The sequence below is a fragment of the Cynocephalus volans genome, chromosome 1 (assembly GCF_027409185.1).
Source record: "Cynocephalus volans isolate mCynVol1 chromosome 1, mCynVol1.pri, whole genome shotgun sequence".
Lineage (NCBI taxonomy): Eukaryota > Metazoa > Chordata > Mammalia > Dermoptera > Cynocephalidae > Cynocephalus > Cynocephalus volans.
The window spans coordinates 10,589,207-10,613,246 of NC_084460.1; the positions used below are offsets into that span (position 1 = coordinate 10,589,207).

The 24,040-nt window shown below is 42.1% G+C and overlaps 2 protein-coding genes across 2 annotated transcripts in view; both read left to right on the top strand.

Moving 5' to 3' along the window:
* The first annotated feature begins 714 nt into the window (after positions 1-714).
* SMIM26 (small integral membrane protein 26) lies at positions 715-2,194 on the top strand. Its single transcript, XM_063076377.1, has 2 exons — positions 715-910; positions 1,862-2,194. The coding sequence occupies exons 1-2, from the start codon at positions 793-795 to the stop codon at positions 2,026-2,028; spliced, it is 285 nt and encodes a 94-aa protein (XP_062932447.1). The 5' UTR covers positions 715-792; the 3' UTR covers positions 2,029-2,194.
* Positions 2,195-18,284: 16,090 nt separating this feature from the next.
* Positions 18,285-24,040, top strand: part of DTD1 (D-aminoacyl-tRNA deacylase 1) — a 154,895-nt gene continuing 149,139 nt past the window's right edge. The window contains exons 1-2 of the mRNA XM_063109991.1: positions 18,285-18,453; positions 22,367-22,457. Of these exons, the coding sequence (XP_062966061.1) occupies positions 18,411-18,453; positions 22,367-22,457 (134 nt within the window). The 5' untranslated portion in view covers positions 18,285-18,410. The remainder of the gene's footprint in view (positions 18,454-22,366; positions 22,458-24,040) is intronic.

Here is a 24,040-nt window from a genome sequence, read left to right on the forward strand (position 1 = left end):
TGCAACAACATGGATGGACCTTGAGAGAATTATATTAAGTGAAACAAGTCAGGCACAGAAAGAGAAATACCACATGTTCTCACTTATTGGAGGGAGCTAAACATTAATATATAAATTCACACACACACATACACACACACACACACAAATCGGGGGGGGGAGGAAAGAAGATATAACAACCACAATTATTTGAAGTTGATACAACAAGCAAACAGAAAGGACATTGTTGGGGGGGAGGGGGGGAGGGAGAAGGGAGGGAGGTTTTGGTGATGGGGAGCATTAATCAGCTACAATGTATATCGACAAAATAAAATTAAAAAAAAAAAAAAAAAAAAAAACAAAGTTCACTCAGAGTTCCAGAAAGGAAAATGGGGAAGAAGATGAGTTGCAGGGACAGACCAAGTGGTAACCCTGCAAATCTGAGACTTGGAAGAGGAGATGGAATTAACCGTCTGGAATAATACGATCTCATCTAGGTAAGGCATGTATTACCATTTTGCAAATGAGAAATTTCTTCTCAGAGAAGTTGTCATTGGGTCCCCATCACGTGGTGAGCAGCGTGGCCCGCAGCTCGGCACTTTGGCCACCGGATCCCAGGATCCATATCTCAGAGAGCGCGACGGGCGGGGGAGGAGGGGGCGACTTTAGGGACTACATGCCCCAAGATGCATCGGGGCCAGAGCCGGAAGCGGCCGCGGGAGGCCGTCTTCCGCCTGTTGGCTGCGACCTGCTGACCGGAAGGCCTGCTTCCGACCTGGGTCGCCGAGGATCAAGGCCTTCGCTGGCGGCGCTATGCGGCCCGAGCGGGCAGCGTTGTGGTACCGGCGGATGTCAGTGGTCTACGCATTTGGCGCCTGGTCCGCGTTGGGCGCCGTGTATTACCTCAGCCGGAAGAAGAGCGAGCCGCCAGGTAGGGCTCTCCGGCGCGACCTGCCCCCGCACAGCCCACGTTCCTTGGGGAGTGCCCAGGGGGTCATGGAAGCGACTTCTCTGTGCTTTAAGCCCCACGTTTATTCTGCAGAACTAGTTGGAACGGTTGCTTGGAGACATTTGTTATAATGGAATCTACAGGAACTCGACGTCAGGAACTACCTTTTAGATACTGTTACGTAGTACCTTATACCTAATACTTAATACTGTTATCTAATATCTTATGTACTGAATAAGGCCCACCCCATACTCAGAAGTGGAAGAATCTGTGTAGGTTCAAGATGGAATTTCAGAGACCCTGGAGGGTGGTTTGAAGAGGTGATGCTTCTGTACCATTAGCCCTCGTCGCATATGGCGGGTAGACGATTTCAGGACTTTTAGCAGCCAAGGAGTATTAAAATCTTCCAGGAAATCTCTCAGGCTTCAAAAATATGATGGAAATTTATAGAGAAAGAAAGTTGACTGTGGTTGCTAGGGCCTGAGGGGTGGGGGGACATGACTACAAAGGTATGGGGTTTCTTTTTGTGGGTGAAAATATTCTAAAATTGATTGTGATGTTGGTTGCAGAAATCTGAATATACCCTAAACCGTTAAATTCTACACTTTAAGTGGGTTAATTCCGTGCTATGTTTAAGTATATTTCAATAAGCTGTTGTGTAAAAACTGTGCTGAAGATTACAATCGTTGATGAAGATTATCAGTGGCCTGGAAGAACACATGTCCAACATGTCCAGCATTTAAAAACATCTTAATGTCTGTAGTGGTCACGTTTCCTTCCTTCATTTCTTCTTCCTTCCTCCTTTCCTATTGCTATTGCTATTCCTATTTCTATTTTTAATGGGTCCGGGGGGTGGGTAGTTCTTACCAAAATTTATTTTCAAGACTTTGGTGATTGCTATTTCTAATAATTCAAGTGTTCTTTTTTTTTTAGGTGACAAAGTAGAGCGAAAGGATGTCTCAACAAATGAAATAACTGAGCCCCCCAAAGGGTTTTATGTGGAAACGGTTGTCACATATAAAGAAGATTTTGTTCCAATTACTGACAAGATCCTTAACTATTTGAAATCATGGACTGGTGGCCCTGGTCCAGAATCGTGATTGACTGCTGAATTCTGGAAACCAGGACTTTGGTTCAGCATTTAAATTTGATAGATGCCTTGATTTCCATTTTATGTTTGTGACAAGTGTGCACATTTAATTTAATTTTACTGTAAAATATAATCACCAATAAAATGTAATATATATTTACTTGGTGATAACTAAACTTGCATATTCAAGAAGTGTTCCTTTGTACAGATGCTCCTTGATTTATGATGGGGTTACATCCATAAATCGAAAATACTGTGAGTTGCAAATGCTTTTTTTTTTTTTTTTTTTAATTTAATTTAATTTTGTCAATATACAGTGTGGCTGATTATTGCTCCCCATCACCAAAACCTCCCTCCCTTCTCCCTTCCCCCAGCAATGTCCTTTCTGTTTGCTTCTCGTATCAACTTCAAGTAATTGTGGTTGTTATATCTTCTCCCCCCTCCCCGTTTTTTGTTTTTGTTTTTGTGTGTGTGTGTGTGTGTGAATTTATATATTAATTTTTAGCTCCCACCAATAAGTGAGAACATGTGGTATTTCTCTTTCTGTGCCTGACTCGTTTCACTTAATATAATTCTCTAAAGGTCCATCCATGTTGTTGCAAATGGCAGTATTTCATTCGTTTTTATAGCTGAGTAGTATTCCATTGTGTAGATGTACCACATTTTCCGTATCCACTCATCTGATGATGGACATTTGGGCTGGTTCCAACTCTTGGCTATTGTAAAGAGTGCTGCGATGAACATTGGGGAACAGGTATACCTTCGACTTGATGATTTCCATTCCTCTGGGTATATTCCCAACAGTGGGATAGCTGGGTCATATGGTAGATCTATCTGCAATTGTTTGAGGAACCTCCATACCATTTTCCATAGAGGCTGCACCATTTTGCAGTCCCACCAACAATGTATGAGAGTTCCTTTTTCTCTGCAACCTCGCCAGCATTTATCGTTCAGAGTCTTTTGGATTTTAGCCATCCTAACTGGGGTTAGATGGTATCTCAATGTGGTTTTGATTTGCATTTCCCGGATGCTGAGTGATGTTGAGCATTTTTTCATATGTCTGTTGGCCATTTGTATATCTTCCTTAGAGAAATGCCTACTTAGCTCTTTTGCCCATTTTTTAATTGGGTTGCTTGTTTTCTTCTTGTAAAGTTGTTTGAGTTCCTTATATATTCTGGATATTAATCCTTTGTCAGATGTATATTTTGCAATTATTTTCTCCCACTCTGTTGGTTGTCTTTTAACTCTGTTAATTGTTTCTTTTGCTGTGCAGAAGCTTTTTAGTTTGATATAATCCCATTTGTTTATTTTTCCTTTGGTTGCCCGTGCTTTTGGGGTCGTATTCATGAAGTCTGTGCCCAGTCCTATTTCCTGAAGTGTTTCTCCTATGTTTTCTTTAAGAAGTTTTATTGTTTCAGGGTGTATATTTAAATCCTTAATCCATTTTGAGTTGATTTTAGTATACGGTGAGAGGTATGGATCTAGTTTCATTCTCCTGCATATGGATATCCAGTTATCCCAGCACCATTTGCTGAAGAGGCAGTCCCTTCCCCGGTGAATAGGCTTGGTGCCTTTGTCAAAGATCAGATGGCAGTAAGTGTGTGGGTTGATTTCTGGATTCTCTATTCTATTCCATTGGTCAGTGTGTCTGTTTTTATGCCAGTACCATACTGTTTTGGTTATTATAGCTTTGTAGTATAGCTTAAAGTCAGGTAGTGTTATGCCTCCAGCTTTATTTTTTTTGCTCAGCATTGCTTTGGCTATGTGTGGTCTTTTATTGTTCCATATAAATGACTGGATAGTTTTTTCCATTTCTGAGAAAAATGTCTTTGGAATTTTGATGGGGATTGCATTGAATTTGTATATCACTTTGGGTAGTATGGACATTTTCACTATGTTGATTCTTCCAATCCAAGAGCATGGGATAGCTTTCCATCTTCTTGTATCCTCTCTAATTTCTCTCAGCAGTGGTTTGTAGTTCTCATTATAGAGATTTTTCACCTCCTTGGTTAACTCCATTCCTAAGTATTTTAATTTTTTGGTGGCTATTGTAGATGGGCAGGCTTTCTTGATTTCTCCTTCTGCATGTTCACTATTGGAGAAAAGAAATGCTACTGATTTTTGTGTGTTGATTTTGTATCCTGCTACTGTGCTGAAATCATTTATCAATTCCAGCAGTTTTTATGTAGAGGTTTTAGGCTGTTCGATATATAGGATCATGTCATCTGCAAACAGGGACAGTTTGACTTCATCTTTTCCAATCTGGACGCCCGTTATTTCCTTCTCTTCTCTGATTGCTCTGGCTAGTACTTCCAACACTATGTTGAATAGGAGTGGTGAGAGTGGGCATCCTTGTCTGGTTCCTGTTCTTAAAGGAAAAGCTTTCAGCTTTTCCCCATTCAGGATGATATTGGCAGTGGGGTTGGCATATATGGCTTTAATTATGTTGAGATACTTTCCCTCTATACCTAACTTATAGAGGGTCTTTGTCAAGAATGAGTGCTGAACTTTATCAAATGCTTTTTCAGCATCTATAGAGATGATCATATGGTCCTTGTGTTTGAGTTTATTAATATGGTGTATCACATTTATTGATTTGCGTATGTTGAACCAACCTTGCATCCCTGGGATGAATCCCACTTGATCATGATGAATAATTTTTCGTATGTGTTGCTGTATTCTGTTTGCTAGTATTTTAGTGAGGATTTTTGCATCTATATTCATCAAGGATATCGGCCTGTAGTTTTCTTTTTTGGTTATATTTTTACCTGGTTTGGTATCAGGATGATGTTTGCTTCATAGAATGAGTTTGGGAGATTTGGGTCTGTTTCAATCTTTTGGAATAGTTTGTAAAGAATTGGTGTCAATTCCTCTTTGAATGTTTGGTAAAATTCTGCTGTGAATCCATCTGGTCCTGGGCTTTTCTTTGTTGGGAGCCTTCTGATAACAGCTTCAATCTCCTTTATTGTTATTGGTCTGTTCAAATTTTCTACGTCTTCACGGTTCAGTTTTGGGAGCTTGTGTGTGTCCAGAAATTTATCCATTTCCTCCAGATTTTCAAACTTGTTGGCATGTAGTTGTTTATAGTAGTCTCGAATGATTCCTTGTATTTCAGATGAATCAGTTGTAATATCGCCTTTTTCATTTCTAATTTTTGTTATTTGAGTCTTCTCTCTTCTTTTTTTTGTTAGCCATGCTAATGGTTTGTCAATTTTATTTATCTTTTCAAAAAACCAACTTTTTGATTCGTTGATCTTTTGAATTGTTTTTTGGTTTTCAATTTCATTCAGTTCTGCTCTGATCTTAATGATTTCTTTCCGTCTGCTAACTTTAGGTTTGGATTGTTCTTGTCTTTCAAGTTCTTTAAGGTGAAGTGTTAGGTTGTTCACTTGCCATCTTTCCATTCTTCTGAAGTGAGCGTTTAATGCAATAAATTTTCCCCTCAATACTGCTTTTGCAGTATCCCACTGGTTTTGGTATGATGTATCATTGTTTTCCTTAGTTTCAATAAATTTTTTGATTTCCTGCTTGATTTCTTCTTGGACCCATATGTCATTAAGTAGAATGCTGTTTAATTTCCATGTGTTTGTATAGTTTCCAGAGTTTCGTTTGTTATTAATTTCTAGTTTTAATCCATTGTGGTCTGAGAAGATACATGTGATAATTCCAATTTTTTTGAATTTATTGAGACTTGATTTGTGACCTAATATGTGATCTATCCTGGAGAATGATCCATGTGCTGATGAGAAGAATGAATATTCTGAGGTTGTTGGGTGGAATGTTCTGTAGATATCTGCCAATTCCAATTGGTCTAGAGTCTTGTTTAGATCTTGTGTTTCTCTACTGATTCTTTGCCTAGATGATCTGTCTAATATTGACAGTGGGGTGTTCAGGTCCCCTGCTATTATGGTATTAGTGTCTATTTCCTTCTTTAGGTCTAATAGAGTTTGTTTTATAAATCTGGCTGCTCCAACATTGGGTGCGTACATATTTATGATTGTTATGTCTTCTTGATGGATCCGTCCTTTTATCATTATGTAGTGTCCCTCATTGTCTCTTTTTACGGTTTTTAGTTTAAAGTCTATTTTGTCAGATATAAGAATAGCTACTCCAGCTCGTTTTTCTTTTCTGTTTGCATGGTAAATCTTTTTCCATCCTTTCACTCTTAGTCTGTGTGAATCTTTATGGGTGAGGTGGGTCTCTTGTAGGCAGCATATAGTTGGGTCCTCCTTTTTGATCCAGTCAGCCAGTCTGTGTCTTTTGATTGGGGAATTTAAGCCTTTTACATTAAGGGTTGCTATTGAAAGGTGTTGATTTATTCCTTGCATTTTATTGGTTGTTTGGTTGTCTTAGGTGTCTTTTGTTCCTTGCTTTCTGATTTACTGTTTGGTTTCTGTGTTTGTTGGCTCCTTAGGTTGTAGATAGCGTTTTTGTTTGCTTGTTTTCTCTTCATGAATGCCTTTTTTATTGCACTAGTGGGTATTGATTTTTCTTGGGTTTTTATGGCAGTGGTAGTTATTTTTCAGGAACCAAACCCAGTACATCCTTGAGGATTTCATGTAAGGGTGGTCGTGTGGTAGTGAACTCCCGCAGTTTTTGTTTGTCTGAGAAATATACTATTTTCCCTTCATTTCGGAAGGATAGCCTTGCAGGGTAGAGTATTCTTGGCTGGCAATCTTTGTCTTTTAGTATTTTGAAAATATCATCCCATTCCTTTCTAGCTTTTAGGGTTTGTGATGAAAAGTCTGATGTTAGCCTGATTAGGGCTCCCTTATAGGTGATTTGACGCTTCTCTCGCAGCTTTTAAGATTCTCTCTTTGTCTCTGAGTTTTGCCAATTTGACTATGACATGTCTTGGAGAAGGCCTTTTTGGGTTGAATACGTTTGGAGATCGTTGAGCTTCCTGGATCTGAAGCTCTATGACTTTTCCTATACCTGGGATGTTTTCTGCCACTATTTTTTTGAATATGTTTTCAATGGAATCTCCATTTTCCTCCCCTTCTGGAATACCCATGATTCAGATATTTGAGCGCTTAAGGTTGTCTGATAACTCTCTCAGATTTTCTTCAATGTCCTTGATTCTTTTTTCTTTCTTTTTGTCTGCTTGTGTTATTTCAAACAGCCCATCTTCAAGTTCAGAGGTTCTCTCTTCAACTTCGACAAGCCTGCTGGTTAAACTCTCCGTTGTGTTTTTTATTTCGCTGAATAACTTCTTCAGTTCAGCAAGTTCTCCTACATTTTTTTTCAGGACATTGATTTCTTTGTACATTTCCTCTTTCAGATCCTGTGTACTTTTCCTCATTTCATCATGATGTCTAGCTGTGTTTTCTTGTATCTCATTCAGTTTCCTTAGAATTATCACTCGAAATTCCTTGTCAGTCATTTCAAGGGCTTCTTGTTCTATAGGATCTAGAGTTTGAGATTTATTAACTTTTGGTGGTGTACTTTCTTGATTTTTTGTATTTCTGGTATCTTTTTTTTGATGTTTATTCATTGTGGCAGGGGGTTTCACAGTCCACCGGTTTGAGACTAATGAATAACTAGGATGTTGCTGTGGTTGCTGATTTCGTATGGCTACCTCCGTGGCTGCTCAGTTGGCCTCTAGTGCCTTGTGTGTGTGGTTGCCTCGGGTCTTGGGCTTCTTCGGGGAGCCACCTTTCTGGTCAGCTTGGACTCTGCTGGGCTGCTGGATCACGGGGCAGTACCGCAGGGTGTGTGATCTCTGCTGAGCTTTCACTTCCCGTCCAGGACTTCTCCCTGTTCCGTGCACTGTGGCCCGGGCTGTTGGATCGTGCAGTGGCGACCCCACAGGGTGTGTGGTTTCTGTCGAGTCTCCGCCTCCCTGGCCGCACTTCTCCCCACTTTCTGCGCACTGTGCTGGGCTGGGGCGTGTCTTCTGCACCCCTCGTCTATCAGCTGGGCCTTCAAGACCCTGCTCGGCACCGCCTCGCCCAGGAAGTCTACCAGGTTTCTGCTAGGCACGGACGACCGGTCGCTCTGGGTGCCTTTGTAGCACTGTGTAGATCTTTCTCGGGATTTGTTCACCTTTGTATCCCCCCGGTATAAACCGAGTCTAGCGCTCGCCTGTAGCCAGCTCTCTGGCAGGTTCAAGCGGACCTGGCAACTCTCCTACCACACTATTACCAACCAGAAATTCGTTAGGCTTTTTTCCGAACTGGTGGCCGCAGAGATGGTAACTGCCTCCCAGTAACAGGAAGTTTACTGGGGGCCGGAGTCCAGGGTGTGGTGGAGTGACAGTCGGCCCGCCCGTACTTCCTTGCCCTCCCGACACTGGCCGGGGACGCCCCACGCCACCAACCCGCCAGAGAACCGCGGAGGGAGTGGGAGGGGAGGCCGGCCCGCAGGCTCCAGAAAGCCCCGTGCCGGGCCAAGCAAGTGGGAAGGCTCAGTGAGGGCCGAGCCAGGCGGAGCTTCCAGCACCTGGGAAAATGGAGGCAGCCCCGGGGCGGTGAGTGGCCTGGTGTTGCAGGCGGGAGCCGGGTGGGCGTCAGCCCCCCAAACAGGGCTGGTCCAGGGGTCACTCACTCTCTGCCTCCTGTTTGCCGCCTTCCCCGTTCTCGGCCGCTGCCGCCTCCGGCTGTTCAGTCGCGATGCGGCTCGGGCGCTCCCAGGAATCTTCTTTAATGCCGGCCTGAAATCTCGAATCCTGAATAGGGCAGCTGGCCGCCTTCAGCACGGCCTCGGCCTCCGGGATCCTGTCTGCATCCACAGCAGCCCTGGCACCATGTTCCCTGTTTCGAGACTCGCTTTTGCAGCTAAGAAACAGTTCTTTTCCTGCTCCACACTTCAAAGCTGTTACCTGTAAATGAGGCAGCCTCTCCTGCCGGGGGCAAAGTGGCGGTCACCCCCCATGACCGGCCACCAGCACGGTCCTCCCTTAAGAGACAGCAAGAGGAAGGTCCACAAGTTTCCTGGCTGCCTGAGGCCCAGTGGCCGCCTTTTCCACCTCAGCCTCTCCGCGCCAGCCGCCGCAGCCACCGCCATCTTGAAACCAAAAGGGCGCAAATGCTTTTAAACCTACCAGACATGGGAGCATAGCCTAGCACACTTAAACATGCTCAAAACAGTTACATTAGTCTACAGTTAAGCAAAACGATCTAACACAAAGCCAATTTCATAATAAAGTGTTGAATATCTCCTGTAATTTCTTGAATACTCTACTGGAAGTGAAAAACAATGGTTGTATGGGTACTTGAAGTATGGTTTCTACTTGAGTAAAGTTGAAGAATCTAAAGTCAGAGACCATCTGTATTTACATGAATGGAAGGTTGAAGTGAAATTTCACATAGAGCTTCCGTAATCTTGGTTTTCTGAAACTAGTTAATGTAACTTTATATTTCTTTCATGTTACTGTTAGAAACAGCTTAATTGGTGTCTTTTAGATTAGATTTAGCAAATGTCTAATTCAGTTTGGGATTCACAGCAGCTGTTTGGGTACTATCGGGTACTGGATAAGTGTGTTTTGAATTAGATCACAACTCCTTAATTAAATAGACTGGACCTGTTCTTTAGGTCCACTGCAGATACCCCTCATTCTTTCACCAGGCAGACATTACGCTCCAGCTGTGGCTAGTCAGAACGACATGATTAGTGCTGCACCAGTCTCTTTACTGGTCTCAGTGGCAAGCAAGAAACCCACACAAGTGAGCTTAAACTAGAAGGGATTTATCAGAAACATGTATTGGCACCTCAGAATTAAAGCAGAGAGTATGTTGGGGTCTTCAAAGGGCCTGACACCAGGAACTGGAATGTAGACAGCCACTCACTGAGCCTACCTGGGCTCTCTGCCTTATTTCTCTTCTTGCCCCAGAAAGTATTACTTCCCAGCTACAGTGCCAAAGTCTGACCAGCTTCTCCCCACCCTGCGAGAACCTCAGTTCAGGTTTTTTCAGATTCCTGCTCTGTGGATTATTTAGTACTGCCTCAGTTATTAATAAAGTGACTTTTGTGTCTCATTTGGGTAGTGTTTTCTTGATTGTAGCTGTCTGAGACCCTGTAAGAAATGGTGGTGTGTGGTAGGACAGGAATCAGACATTTCTGGGTTCCTGCTGCAGTACTATTACCTTCAAACCCTCACCTTGATTTCCCACTGGTGTCTATTCCACCATGTGGGTGGCCTGAGCAGTGCATTGGTGCAGTCAACCTAAGTGACAAGGATTCCAAGGTAGCAAGTAACAGAGCTCCACATGTCAGCAGGAGAGATTCAACTTCCCAAGCAATATCACAGGTCAAGAATGCTTCAGTGCCAATTGGTTGGAATCAAACCGATGAGCAAGAAGCAGTGTACAAAGGTGGATAGGGGAGGTGAGAGAAGCAAGTGAATGAGTATGGGAGGGATGGCAACAGTAGCATTAGCCTTACAGAGGACATTTCCCAACTTTCAAGGACTTCCAGGGGAAGGGGAAGGGCTGAGGGACTGTGGTAGAGGAGAGCTATTGATAATCACAGCAAGGATAAACAGTTGAACCTCTACTCTCACCTGGCAGTCAATTTACCCAGGATCTGTAAACTAGTGGGACTCAAGGGGACATTTGGGTTAGCTTTCCTGAGGACTTGCCTGGGTTTATTTGGTAGACCCAATCTATCCCATTCTCATTTCAGCCTAGAACTTTCCTGAACTCAAGATCCATATCCTACTTGATTGTCCTTTAACCATCTGAAACTCATTCTTAACTTGAATCGTTACTTCACCCACAAGCCTGCTCTTCCTTTGGTCTCTTCCTCAGAGAGTACTCAGTTGTTCAAGTCAGAAACCTATCATTCTGAACTTCTCCCTTTTTTCGTTCTTTGTCACTCTTCCAGTCACCACCTCCTGCCATTTCTACATCAAATGTTACACTCCATCCGCTTCTCTCCGTTCCTTTTGCTACTACCCTAGTTAATTCATCTTTTGCATATGTAGCGTCAACTCTCTACTCTGTCCTTGTCTCTTTTATTCCTCTCCAATAGGTTTCCACACTTGCCCAGCATGACTTATTTTGAAATTAATATTTAATTTTTATCAGAGAAAATACATGAAAAAATCAAATAGTGCTCAAAAAACAAAATAGTTCTTGCTTTATCTCTCCCACTTTTAAGTATTAGCTATTTTTTTCTGGTATTTACTTCTATATTTCTAAGTAATAAAGTTTTATTAATATCTTTGATTTATCAGTCATAGGTGAGATCTATTAATGAGGATTTCTTTCTTCCAAGAGCTTCCTTTCCAACTGTCTTTTCAATAAAACTATTGCATATTTTAGCTGAATCAATAATTAATATTTGCCATGCTTTAACTATGCAAATATAGTCAGTCACAAAGCCAAGTAATGAGCTATAATTAAGTTTCTTATATAGCTTTTCTTCCTGGAATTAACTGTATTCTTTTTTTTTTTCATTTTCTTAGTTTCCTTGATGCTTGTCTCCCATTCTTTCCACACTGTTTAAACTCTCAATATAATTTTCCATCCAAACCTTTCCAGTACATTAACAGTTCCTTTTTTTTCTCTCTCTCTCTTTTTAAATCTCATAGCTCTTTGTCCTCCTGCTACGATCTGGACTGATCACTCTAGTTCTGCTTCACATACTTTTTTCTTTGATATTTCCTTTGCCATCCTATAATGGAACCCTGTTTTCTTGGTCCCATGTCTCTTTGAGAAAGGGTATATAAATTTTTGGAGATTTTTCATGTCTGAAAGTGTTTTTATTCTATTCTCACCCTTGATTACTAGTTGGCCTGGGTGTAGAATTCAAGGTTTGATACTACAGAAGTCCCCCGATGTCTGCAGTGGATATGTTCCAAGACCTACCCCCCGACCAGTGGATGCCTAAAACCATGGACAGTACCGAATCCTCTATATAAGATGTTTTTTCCTATACACACATACCTGTGTTAAAGTTTAATTTACAAATTAGGCACAGTAAGAGATAAATGACAATAAGAAAACAGAACAATTATAAATACTCAGAACAGCACACAATTTAAAACTTATGAATTGTTTATTTCTGGAATTTTTCATTAAATGTTTTTGGACCATGGTTGACCATGGGTAACTGAAACCACGGAAAGTGAAATGGTGGATAAGTGGAGACTACTGTGTTCTCCCTCAGAATTTTGAAAGCATCGATGCACTGTATTCCAGCAATTCCAGTATTGAAGGTGAGAAGCCCAAATCCTTTGATTATGACCTGTTCTTTTTCTCTGGGAGGTCTTAGGACCCCCTTTATTTCTAGTGTTCTGAAATTTCACAATAATGCACCTAGTGTGGCTTTTTATTATTATTATTCATTGGGTTGATCACTGAGTGTACTGTTAATTTACGGAAACTCTTGTAACTAAAGAGAATTTTCTTGATTTTTAGGAATTCCTCCTTTCCTTTTTATTTTTTTTTTCTTTTTGTCTGGAATTCCTAAGAGACATTGCAGACTATTTTTCATTATTTTATAATTTTTCTTAACTAATGTTGATCTCTGTGTATTTTGTTCTACTTTTTTGGAGAGAAAGTCATTCATTCATTTATACATTTGTAGAGGAGGCAAAACTTTACCTCTACCTTATTAGAGTTTCTGCTTGGGCCTGATAATTAAATTGACATAATCAGATTAACCAGAGAAAAGCGTACAGATTTTTTACATGGAAAATGCAGACCCGAAGAAGTGGCAAAACTAAAGTGCTTATATACTGGCCTGAACAAAGAGAAACAATTTTGGAAAAGAAATATGATAGGCCAAGGGAAGGTAAGAGTTATTTAAACAAGGTCTGTACAGAATTCTCTTGACCTTGACTCTCCATCTCTGGTAATAATAATGACTCTTTCTTCCTGGTATAGGGAGGGCATCTTTCACGTAAAAGTTTTATCTCCTGCTTTCAAAAAGAAAAGGGAAGGTCAGAGCACCCTTCCTGCACCCGCTGTTCTTCAATCATCTTTAGCTCGAAATAATTCTTATGCCAAAGTGGCATATTTTGGGGTGGCATATTCCACCATTCTAAACATTCAACAAATTTGTACTCAGCTCCTGCTCTGTGCCAGCACTGCTCTGTTGGGCACTATGTGAACAGTGCCCTCATGGAGTTTTACCTTCTATCAGGAGAGGCAGACAAAAACAAATAAGCTAATATATTAAGTCTCCTAATAATCTGACTTTGTAATTCTATTTTTATATTGGCTATCATTTTTAATTTTAAGAGTTCTTTCTTGCTCTCAGTTCTTTTTAATGATATTCTTTTGATTGATGAATATAATATCTTCTCATCGCTGAAGGTATTTCCATTTGTTTTACTATTTCTTCTTGCATTGTGCTGCCCACACCTTTCTGCTATTTGTTTTGCTTTCTGTCTCAAGTTGAGGCGTTTGTCTAATGTTCCTTCTTATTGGAAAGACATCCATTTAAAAACCATTTGCAGCTTTGGGGCAGGGGGGCTTGATCACATTCCGACCACCTTTCTACTGCTGGGTGGTGCAGCAATTAGGGTCCTTAGCAGCACCCCACAGAACTGGAGCCAGTTGATGCTGAAAAGGAACCTTGGAAAGGACACTGGGGAATTCTTAGAATTAGAGGGAGTTCAGGGAAACATGGTTAGGGACAGTGCAGCCAGGAATGGTACCCAAAGTGTACTGCTAGACCACTGCCAGATACAGGCAGTGTGGGGTCCTTGCTGACTGAGGTAGGCTGCTCCTGCCAGGACCCTGCCTCCAGGACCTCTGACAGCAGGGAGTTTCTGAAGACCCCACACCTGACTTCCCAGCCTACTTACTAGCACTCACCTCTGAATCTCAGTTTGTGTGATGATACTTAACGTTGGTCACAGACCTGGGCCTTTGCTGCAAAGGAGGCTGGGAAAGTGAGTTTCTGGCTTCTAAAACAGGGACATGTGAACTTTTAAGGTAGGAAGTTCCCCAAACATAGGAAGGATGTTTACAAAAAGCTGGTCAGGCAAATACCTTTACCAATATCCACTCTAAACAGCAAGCTAGGTATTTTATTGGGAGGTACTGAAATGTCAGCCTCAGTAGGTCAGTTCCCTGGGGAAGGGTGCTCCCTCCGGTCTCCCACCCTGGGGGTATATGCCTGGTTGTAGGATCCTGGGAGCTGTATGGGGGAGGGGCTTGGGAAGCTTGTTTAGACTAAAGATTCCCACTTAGTCTGGTGCCATATCCTCATCCTCTGCTCTGGCTAGCATCCACGGGGATTGCCAGAGCAGAAATCTCAGGTCTCCGAAGTTAAGTGCAGAGAGTGGGGATGGGCACCTGGGGATCCAACTGTTGCTCCTGCAGACCAAAACGTCTCTGCATTTGCAGCCCACCCTCCACCCCTACCTCCACACTACCTGTTGCCTCTGGGTCCTGAGCCTTTTCAAGTTTCTGGGGCTCAACAGCCAGCTTCTAACTGATGTCCCCTTTGCAGGCCCTTAGGTTTTTTGTGCTTCCCCTCCATTAGGTCAGTCACCACTCCTCCATCTGATCTATCTATAGGTTGCGTTTTGGGAGACAGATGGCATCTAGTTTAATGGAAGTCGAAGTTTGCATTTATACATAAAAATATCTTTAAACAATTTATATATACAGTTGGCCCTCCATATCTGTGAGTTCCGTATCCCTGGATTCAACCAATCTTGGATGCGAAATACTGTGAAAAAAAAATTGTGTCTGTCCTGAACAGGTACGGATTTTGTTATTATTCGCTAAACAATACAGTATAACAACCATTTACTTATTATTTACATAGCGTTAGCTATTATAAGTAATGTAGAGGTGATTTAAAGAATATGGGAGGATATGCATAGGTTATGTACAAATACTATATCATTCTATATCAGGGACTTGAGCATCCGTGGATTTTGGTACTGGAGGGAGGTCCTAGAACCAATTTCCCACAAATCCAAAGGAAGACAGTATATATATGAGAGTACTTTGAAAAGTTCATGGAAAATAGAATTAAAAGATAATACAAATCCTTCCATGAACTTTTTGAAGTACCCTCATATCTACACACATACATATATATTTAAAAATATATATAATTACGTTTCCTTCTTGTTCCAAACACTTCCACCTTAATTGCTTGTGCTAAGCCCACATTCTTTCTCTGCAACACTGATTTCTAACTGGCCAGTAGAAAGAGCCACTACTGCCCTGCCTTTCTCCTGCTGGGGCCCCTTGCTTCCTAGACCCCCCTCTGCTCTAGGCAGCTGGGCTGTTCCATGAACTCGGGAGCCAGGGAGTGGGGTGCTGGTTTGGGTGTCTTCAGGACACAGAAAAATTTGAGGCTCAGAGCAGCCTGGAGCTACAATAATTCGTATAGCTTAGCTAAATTATGGCCTAAAATGGTCTTTATGGACTAATCTAACAACCTAAATATAATCTACAATGTTTGTCTAGGAGAAGGTTTTCTGAATTCTAAGCATCCAGCTTGCCAATGCACTTTAAACATAGTCTCTTCAGAAGTTGAGAACTGCCTGTTGGAGAAAGGTTTGAAGGATTCCCACGAACTGCCTTATAGGAAACAAATTTCTTTAAATTCAGAGAGGTCTGTCAGTATTTAGAATAAATAGCTTTGTCTTTTTTTAAAGATGGATTTTGTTTAAACTGGGAATTGCTTTTTACCCAACTGCAGTAGCTTAAATTCACGAGGGTTTGTTCTCATGTGAAAGAAGTCCAGCCCTGTGCTGTCCAGAGCTGGCACAGAGGCTCCATGGAGCCGTTGGGGGCCCAGGCTCCTTCTGTCCTTCTGGTTCCACATTCTTAGCAAGTGGTCTACATCCTCGAGGTCACAGGATGGCTGCCAAAAACCTCCACATTCCCAGGAGGAATGAGGATGTGGAGTACTGCAAAGAGACACAAGTTAGCTGCCTGCCACCTCTTGACAAGCGTTTTTTGAGTCCCGCTGACAACTTCTGCTTATATCTCCTTGGCCACCCTGAGCTGCAAGAGAGTAAGGCAGCGCACTTACTTAAAACTAGGCACATTATTCCTGTTACTGAGGAAGAAAGGGAGAAGGGGTTAGCAAATTTGCAATCTTCCTCGGAGTATACCCAAGGAGGACTTTCTCTGTATTCTTTGTCACACTGTAACCTACCTGTGCAGAAAAGAGTTAAGGAAGCAGGCCTGAGATTGCTACCTTTAAAAGGCCTGCCTGCAAGGTAGGCCCTTGGCTAGCATCTGGGACCGTGGATTTCTTCAGGGTTCCCACCGTTTTCTAACTGATAATGGTGGCTTACTGTAGTTAAACTCTTTGTACTGTGTGGCTCATGCTGAATACTTGCTTTCTTTTTGGGAGTCTGGAATTTTGGTACATGCTAGACAGAGGATCCCCAATAAAAACCCTGGACACCAAGTCTCTAATGAGCTATCCTGGAAGACTACAATTCAAAAGTGTTGTCACAATTGGATACTGGAGGAATAGAGTGTATCCTGTGCAACTCCACAGGGAGAGGACTTTTGGAAGCCTCAGCCTGCTTCCTCCACATTTTGCCCCATGTACCTTTTGTCTTTGCTGATTTTGCCTTGTATCCATTCACTGTAATAAATCAAGACATGAAGACAACTACATGCTGAGTCCTGTCAGTCCTCCTGGTAAATCAGCAATCCTGGGGATAGTCTTGGGGACCCTGGATACACTACCCAGGCAAAGTTCATCCAGCTATGATAGGATGGCTATATATGAGAGGCAAAGAGGCTGAGAATTATCAAAATATACTCTTTAAAAGTTAAGAAGGTGACTCTAATACAAATATAGAATGAGCAAATATCAAATATTTGTTCAATTCATTAATGAGAAAGTCAGCAGGATGGTAAAGCTGATTCAAAAGAGAATAGAGAGGGCCGAGCCCGTGGTGCACTCGGGAGAGTGCAGTACTGGGAGTGCGGCAACGCTCCTGCCGCGGGTTCGGATCCTATATAGGAATGGCCGGTGCACTCACTGGCTGAGTAGCGGTCACGAAAAAGACAAAAAAAAAAAAAAAAGAGAATAGAGAAATGGGTTATTTACATATTGGAGAAAGAAATGTTAGAATAAGATTTCTGGTTAATGTCCTAAAGGGGGGTAAAGCCCTAAACTTAGGGGTTATTATTATTATTTTTTATTAATTATTATTATCATTTATTTTTAACAGACAAATCATTCTCATTTTCACCAGACAAAAGTCTACAAGTTAACATTTCATAAAATCCAGGGTCAAACAAAGATACATTCCCCAGTAATTAAGGAATCATTTAGTGGGCGCATTAAACACAGTGCTCCATGACGACATTGAAAGGACCTGCTATTTTTGCCTTACATTCCAAGTTTTGGGCAATTTTCCTTAGCAATACCCAGATGGAAGTCGGTCATTGGAGGTACCAGGACTTGGCTGTTGCTCAGTTGCCAGTTGTGCCCTGTAATTTCTGCCTTACCAAACACCATAGGTGAGTCGAGGTAACATCCAAGGTTAGGAGGTAATTTGAGTGGATTTCTTGGAAGGGCCCATGTGTTGTGGACCAAACATGTAGAGCTCAGAAAGACTCTCTGGTGATATCATATCAAAGGACTATCTTGCATGTTTTTGTATTTTTCCATCTCAGATCCAGCATATGTCAAAGCAAACATGGGAATCTCCTGGATTTAGTCCATTTTCAGAGAAGAAAATCTCTACCCGGTTGTGTATTGGCGGGGTTAGAGAAAAATGTCTAAACGACCGATGTCAAAGAAGCAGTGGAGTTAAGGTTAAGGTTTTCCTAGCAACAGAAACTCACCTGGATGGAATGAAACCGTGCTGTTTAGGGCATTTGCTCCAACGTGCTCCAATATATAGGGCATTGGGCTTTAAACAATCTGGGGAACATTGCTTTAACTGCCTAATTAGACTTTTAAGATTAATTATATGATCTATTATCGTTTCCAAAATGATAGATATGGTCCAGGCATATTTACGTGGTTGTGAAAATATGCTTAGGTTGTGTGCTACAAGATCATTTTCTGAGGACTAGGATTCAGGACAACGCTGGGATTCAGTGGTGATTGGCTCTAAGGCCTGGGGATGTGGAAGAAAAAACCTGTGCAGTCTGCGGTCCGGGAATAGTGGGGTCTAGCCAGGGGGTGTGGGCTGGGTCAGGGGTAGCTATATCTAAGGCTGAGGCGGGGGCCGGGGATAGAGGCGGGGCCTATCAATGATGGGCGGGATTATGGCCAGGTCTTAGGCGAGCGTGATAGTCGTGGGCGGGACCAATCGATGGGCGCGCGGGCTTATAGTTAGACCGAGGGTGGGCGTGGCCGACGTGGGGCAGGCCGCCGCCGACCGGGTCGGACCGGGCCGCGGGGCGCGCTTCCGGGTGTCACCCCCAGAGGGCGCCGGCTGCAGAGCCGCGCGCTGAGTCTCGAGGCCGGACGGAGCGCGGCGCCGCCCCACTCGCCGCCATGAAGGCTGTGGTGCAGCGCGTCACCCGGGCCAGCGTCACAGGTCAGTCGGGCGGGGCCGGGCCCGGGAGGAGCCGCCCCCGGCCCTCTACGGCCGGCCGTCGTGCGTGGGGGGTCTCGCGCGCCGTCCTCGGGACCGCTGAGGCGCCTCGAGAGCTCGGTCCCCCCCCCCCCCCCGCGAGCTCGGTCCCCCCCCCGCGAGCTCGGTCCCCCCCCGCGAGCTCGGTCCCCCTCCTCGCGAGCTCGGTCCCCCTCCTCGCGAGCTCGGTCCCCCTCCTCGCGAGCTCGGTCCTCCCCCCGCGAGCTCGGTCCCCCCCCAGCGAGCTCGGTCCCCACCCCCGCGAGCTCGGTCGCTTCAGCCCTGAGTTCCGGGGGCGGCTCCGGGGTGGCATCGCGGCCGGAGAGCGCCCCGCACGTGCCTGTCCGGCTCCCGCACGTCCGCGGCTCGTCCTCGGCTTCAGGATCTGCGCTTTGGGTTCAGGATAAGAGCGTCTTAGTATCGTCATCATTTTTGTCCTGCGTACAGGATGGCGGAGCCTCCAAGTGTCCCCATGGCCCATTCAGTGGAATGTTACCCAGACAACACGTAGGGAGCATTTCCGAAGCAGGAACAACCCCCTTTTCACCGCTCTATCGTAAAGGTTCCGTTTTTGCCCATTTTACCATATCTCAATTTTTATAGAGCTTGATTCCCAATAAAATGCACAGATGTGAAGAATTGCTCTTTTGGTTGAGCTCTGACAGTTGAGGACACGCACGTGACCAGCTCCCAGACTAGATACTGAACGACCCCCCGCCCCAGGACGCCCCTCTTCCCCACGAGCTAAACCCTGCAGTGATGGGTCAGAATCTAAAGAACTCAAAATGAAACATTTCTCTTGTTTACTAATTTCCTGTGGACCAAGCCACCCAACCATTAGTGATCACTTGAGCACTGAAGTCGTTTGAACATCAGAGGGTCTGGATGATTAATATAGAATATGTGGTCGTTTTTTAAAAAACACGGTATGAAAGGTATTCTTAAAAAACACTTAAATGACAAGTTTTGTATTGTCTTTAGTCTTTTCTGTTTTTATTGGCAGAATTGTATTGTTTCATCTCAGATCATTCCATATAGCCTTTCTTTCAAGCCAGTCACACCAAATACGAGTGTTTGTGTCCACAAAGGTATAAATCTAAAAACAAAACAACAAAACCTTGAAATAAACAACCAAACCCACCCAAATCATACATTTATATCCGAGATTCAACTTTTCAACCCTGCCTAAAGATTTCTAAGCTGTTCTGGTGATTTTGGTTTTGGAAATGGTCCTGGAACAATAGAGAATGGAATAGCACTGGGATTTATGGAATTTTAAGGGTTTTATAGCATTTCAGTAAATATTTAAGTTCATGAAAATTGGGAAAATTCAGAGGTGAAAGTTTTTTGATTTTGTGAGGAGAATCTTGCAGTCCTGCTTTATGTGGTCATCACCAACCAATTTAAATTTTAATGTTTTCTCTCCTGAGCTCTTTCTTCCTGCTGATCAGGAATATTGAAATTGTGTATTCTGTGAGATTTCCCAAATAGAGTGTGAGTTATTTAGTTTTCTGTTTAAATCGTGTGCTTTTTCCCTGTACTGGCCAGCTACAAAAATAAATAAACAAACAAATTGTGTGCTTTTAGTTAAAACAAACACACCTGCATGTTAAAAAAGATAGGGGTAAGATATTGTGGGAAAGTGTTAATAATTTGGAAATTCTAGATTGGTGAACCGTGGAATTCTCGGTGTTGGGGGGATCCTTGAGTTATCCAGGACTTCTTGTTGAATTGTAATGGAAAGGGGTTTTCTCATTCTTTTAAAATGTGGCTAGCTTCACTGAAATGTGACTGCGTTCTAATGGCATTTTATTTTAGGGTTCTAAAATGCCACTTCCTATTGTATAGTCAGGGTAAAATAGACTATCAGGAGTCATACATCTTATTATGTGACAGATTCACTTTATGAGATTGGTCAGATACAATTTGATGCTTCAGCATGGTTTTAAAAACATTATTATGGAACATTTCAACATATTCATTTGATTATATAGATGGAGTAGTACAATAATCCCCATGTCCCATCACTACATTATTACAGTAGTTGAAAACAGATATGAGCTAAAATCTATGAATAGAGAAAATATCAAAAAGAAATTATTAAAGTATTAAAGTACTTGTCTTTGGGTGTTTTTTTCTTCCTGTTTCTTATATTTTCTAAATTTTCTACAATGCATATTCATTATTTTAATGGTGGATAAAGCTCTATAACCTTTATTTCTTAAGCTTTTAGAACATAGGAGGGTACTTCAAAAGTTCATGGAAAGATTTGTCATATTTTTCAATTCTATTTTTCCATGAACTTTTTAAAGTACCCTCATTCTTTGTGATAAATTTAGAAAGCATATTGGCATTGTAAGAAAATAGTGTTGATTTATTTAAAGAATAAAAAAAGCCAAAGGCTTTTTCTAAAGCAGTGCAAACAAATATAACCCCAATTGTTTACTGCTTATGTCAGGATAGATATTTCTATTTCAGCTTTTGAGTTAGTGCTTCAAAGGACAGTAAGTGACACATAGTCCATTATAAGAAAAGCAGCACAAAGGAAAATAATAAAATGTTTTTTAAGCACAAAAATAAGAGAAATTAAGCTTTACTGATATGTCAGGAATGGATTGGTGCTGGTGCTTTATTGGGGTCACCAGGGGAATGTTGGGTAGTTCCTCACTTGAAGACACCTCAAGAAAGAGGGGAATTTCACATTCTTTCCTTAACTTGAAATATATTGCAACATGGTACAGTCCATGTTGCCTTGATAGGTGTATTTATAGATATCATTATCCAGTAGGGGCCGGCCCATGGCTCACTCGGGAGAGTGCGGCCCTGGTAGCGCCGAGGCCGCAGGTTCGGATCCTATATAGGGATGGCTGGTGTGCTCACTGGCTGAGCATGGTGCAGACCACACCATGCCGAGGGTTGTGATCCCCTTACTGGTCAAAAAAAAAAAAAAAAAAAGAAAAAAAGGAGCAAACAAGAAAATAGCAGAGTTGATCCTTGTATTCCTGATTGGACCATCAGGTCAGTACATGCTGGAAAAATAAAACAACAATAATCTAATAAGATTTGGCTAAAAGTTGGAAATAGATGATCAAGATCACCATTTGAAATATGGATTTAGATTTACCATCATAATTTTGAATCTTGGCCTAAGTACTGTGCCAACATTTGAGATATTTTCTAATGGTAGCAGGGCATACATTTAACTATAAATACATTATAACACAAATATTAGGAGTGTGTGCTCAGATTTTTTTATAGATAAGGTACATGATTCAAAAAGATTTGGAGATGATTGGCTTAGAATGTAACTGCATTACTACTCTGGGAAGTAGTTTGCTGAGTTGAAGATTAACACATAAATCATGGTTTTTATGTAATGTATTTATCTTCTCTACAGTAGGTAGAAAAAACATCTTTGTTTTTATGACGTGAACATTTTCCATTTTGTGCACTGTGTTACCAGATTTGTTGATTTCCAAGAAAAGGAGGAATCTACATTATGAGAATTAATATAGCTGAGCTGATTCTCTGGGGGAGGAAAACACTATTCTGTTTTTACAGATGGGTAGACTCAGCCATAGAAAGTTTCAGGTGTTGTACCCAAGGTAACAAGGATGAAGATATGGCCCTAAAATCCTGTTTAATGGTTGTTCACTTTACGGATCCCATTTATTCCAGATATAAAATTAGAATAGATGGTAATTATTATCATCTCACTGCAATTATGTAACTCCTTTCATTTCAAATACCTGTTGACTTTAACCAAAGAAATGAAAAGAAGTATGTGTGATGTTTAAAACATTCCTATGGTTACTTAAAAGCACTTTATGGCATGTGTTTGGTTCTGAGTCTTTTCTCCCTTTTGATCCCTCTGTAGTTGGAGGAGAGCAGATAAGTGCCATTGGACGGGGCATCTGTGTGTTGCTGGGTATTTCTCTCGAAGATACACAGAAGGAACTGGAGCACATGTAAGATGCGCATTTCTAAGTTGTTGCTATTTGAATGGGATATATGGTGGTTATGCTGGGAACTTCCATAGTATTCTGTGTCTGTGAAGTGAGCTCTTGTCACTTTTATCCATTGTCCCATTTGATATAGTGTGGTTAAGTCTGTTTAAGAGGAGGAGGCAGGAAGAGTTCACCTGAGGAACCGCACCCACTAACTCAGTAGTGGAGCGGGAGCACAGCCTGGTCTCCGTCCCTATTTGCTGCTGCATCCTCAGAGCATGCCTCTTTTTCTCTTAATGCAAAAACAGCCTCTTTTCTTAGGTGTGATTGCTGTTTTTTAATTTGGGCAATATGACCTGGGACGTATTGTCTGCATTTTTAAAATGTCTAGTTGTTCATTGTATATGTATCTGGAACTCAAAGAATCTGGAACTCAAGAGAGGTTAAATTCTTGGCCCCAGGTCATGCACACACACTTAGCAAAAAGCCCAAATCTGAATTAGAATCTGAGCTACCTGACCTTGAAGCTGGTGCTGTTTTTACTGAGGTAGGGGAGTTTGCCATTGCTGCTGCCTGCCTGGTTCTTTTAGTACAGTCAGCCCCCTGCCATGCTCCCCTTGGCACATTAACTTCAGATGCTGAGAATCCACTTATTCTGCCCCTTTGGTGCCCAGAGCCTGGGTATATCTCTACCCAATTGTCCCTTTTGTATTAGATTGAAAATCAGACGTAAAACCTAATTCCTTCTAATGTATTTATTGATCACTGATAAGGGCAGTTCAATACCATTTCAGTGATGGTGGTATTTTAATAGCTGTCCCTTCAAAGAGGCAATAGAGTGGTGTAGTGATTAAAAACAGGGGCTATGGGTCTGAATATTTTTATGGCTCTGACCTACTAGAGAGCTAATGTTCATACTTGGTGCTTAAGAGATGTGACTCAGCATTAGACAAAGCTCTGCTGTGGAGAGGGGGTGATGAATAGTACCTACTGCAGAGGGTACCAATATAAAGAGTTAGTGAGTTAGTATTTGTAGAGCCTTTGGAACTGTCTTTGTTTTCAACATCATCTGAAAGGCTGGCTCTCAAATGGAATTTCAGCTTTCATGCTGGTGGTTCTTTGCCATGCTTTTCAAATCTGACCCTATAAGCATTACCTCGTCCAATTCCTTGCCAAGGTGTCTGTCCTTTTTATCCACATGTACAGGGAAAGCCCCTTTAGGGCTTAAGGAGCATGTGACATAGTTGCCAAGGTGTCTTTCCCCACATCTTTTTGCATATTTATAGTAACCATGAGTTTTCTCTCAGAGTATTTGCTGAATTATTCATTTTGTGTAATACCAAGAAGGGCTATAAAAATGGGATGTCATTTATCTCAATATGATGATTGAATTCTCCCATAAGAAATTAGAATTGGACCCAAGTTTTGACATATCCCCCAACTTGAAGGAGCAGACAGTGGGTGGTTGTCATCTTAGCTCCATTTCCAACCCTGTTCTAGCTCGTTCTGTTGCTTATAACAAAATACTTGGGACTGGGCACTTTGTAAAGAAAACGAAATTTATTGCTTACAATTTCAGAGGCTGGGAAGTCCAAAGTCCAGGG

Coding starts and splice junctions, on each gene's coding strand:
- SMIM26 (XM_063076377.1), top strand. CDS start 793: ATGCGGCCCGAGCGGGCAGCGTTGTGGTACCGGCGGATGTCAGTGGTC. Junction 911..1,861: donor GAAGAAGAGCGAGCCGCCAG/GTAGGGCTCTCC, acceptor TTTTTTTTTTAG/GTGACAAAGTAGAGCGAAAG.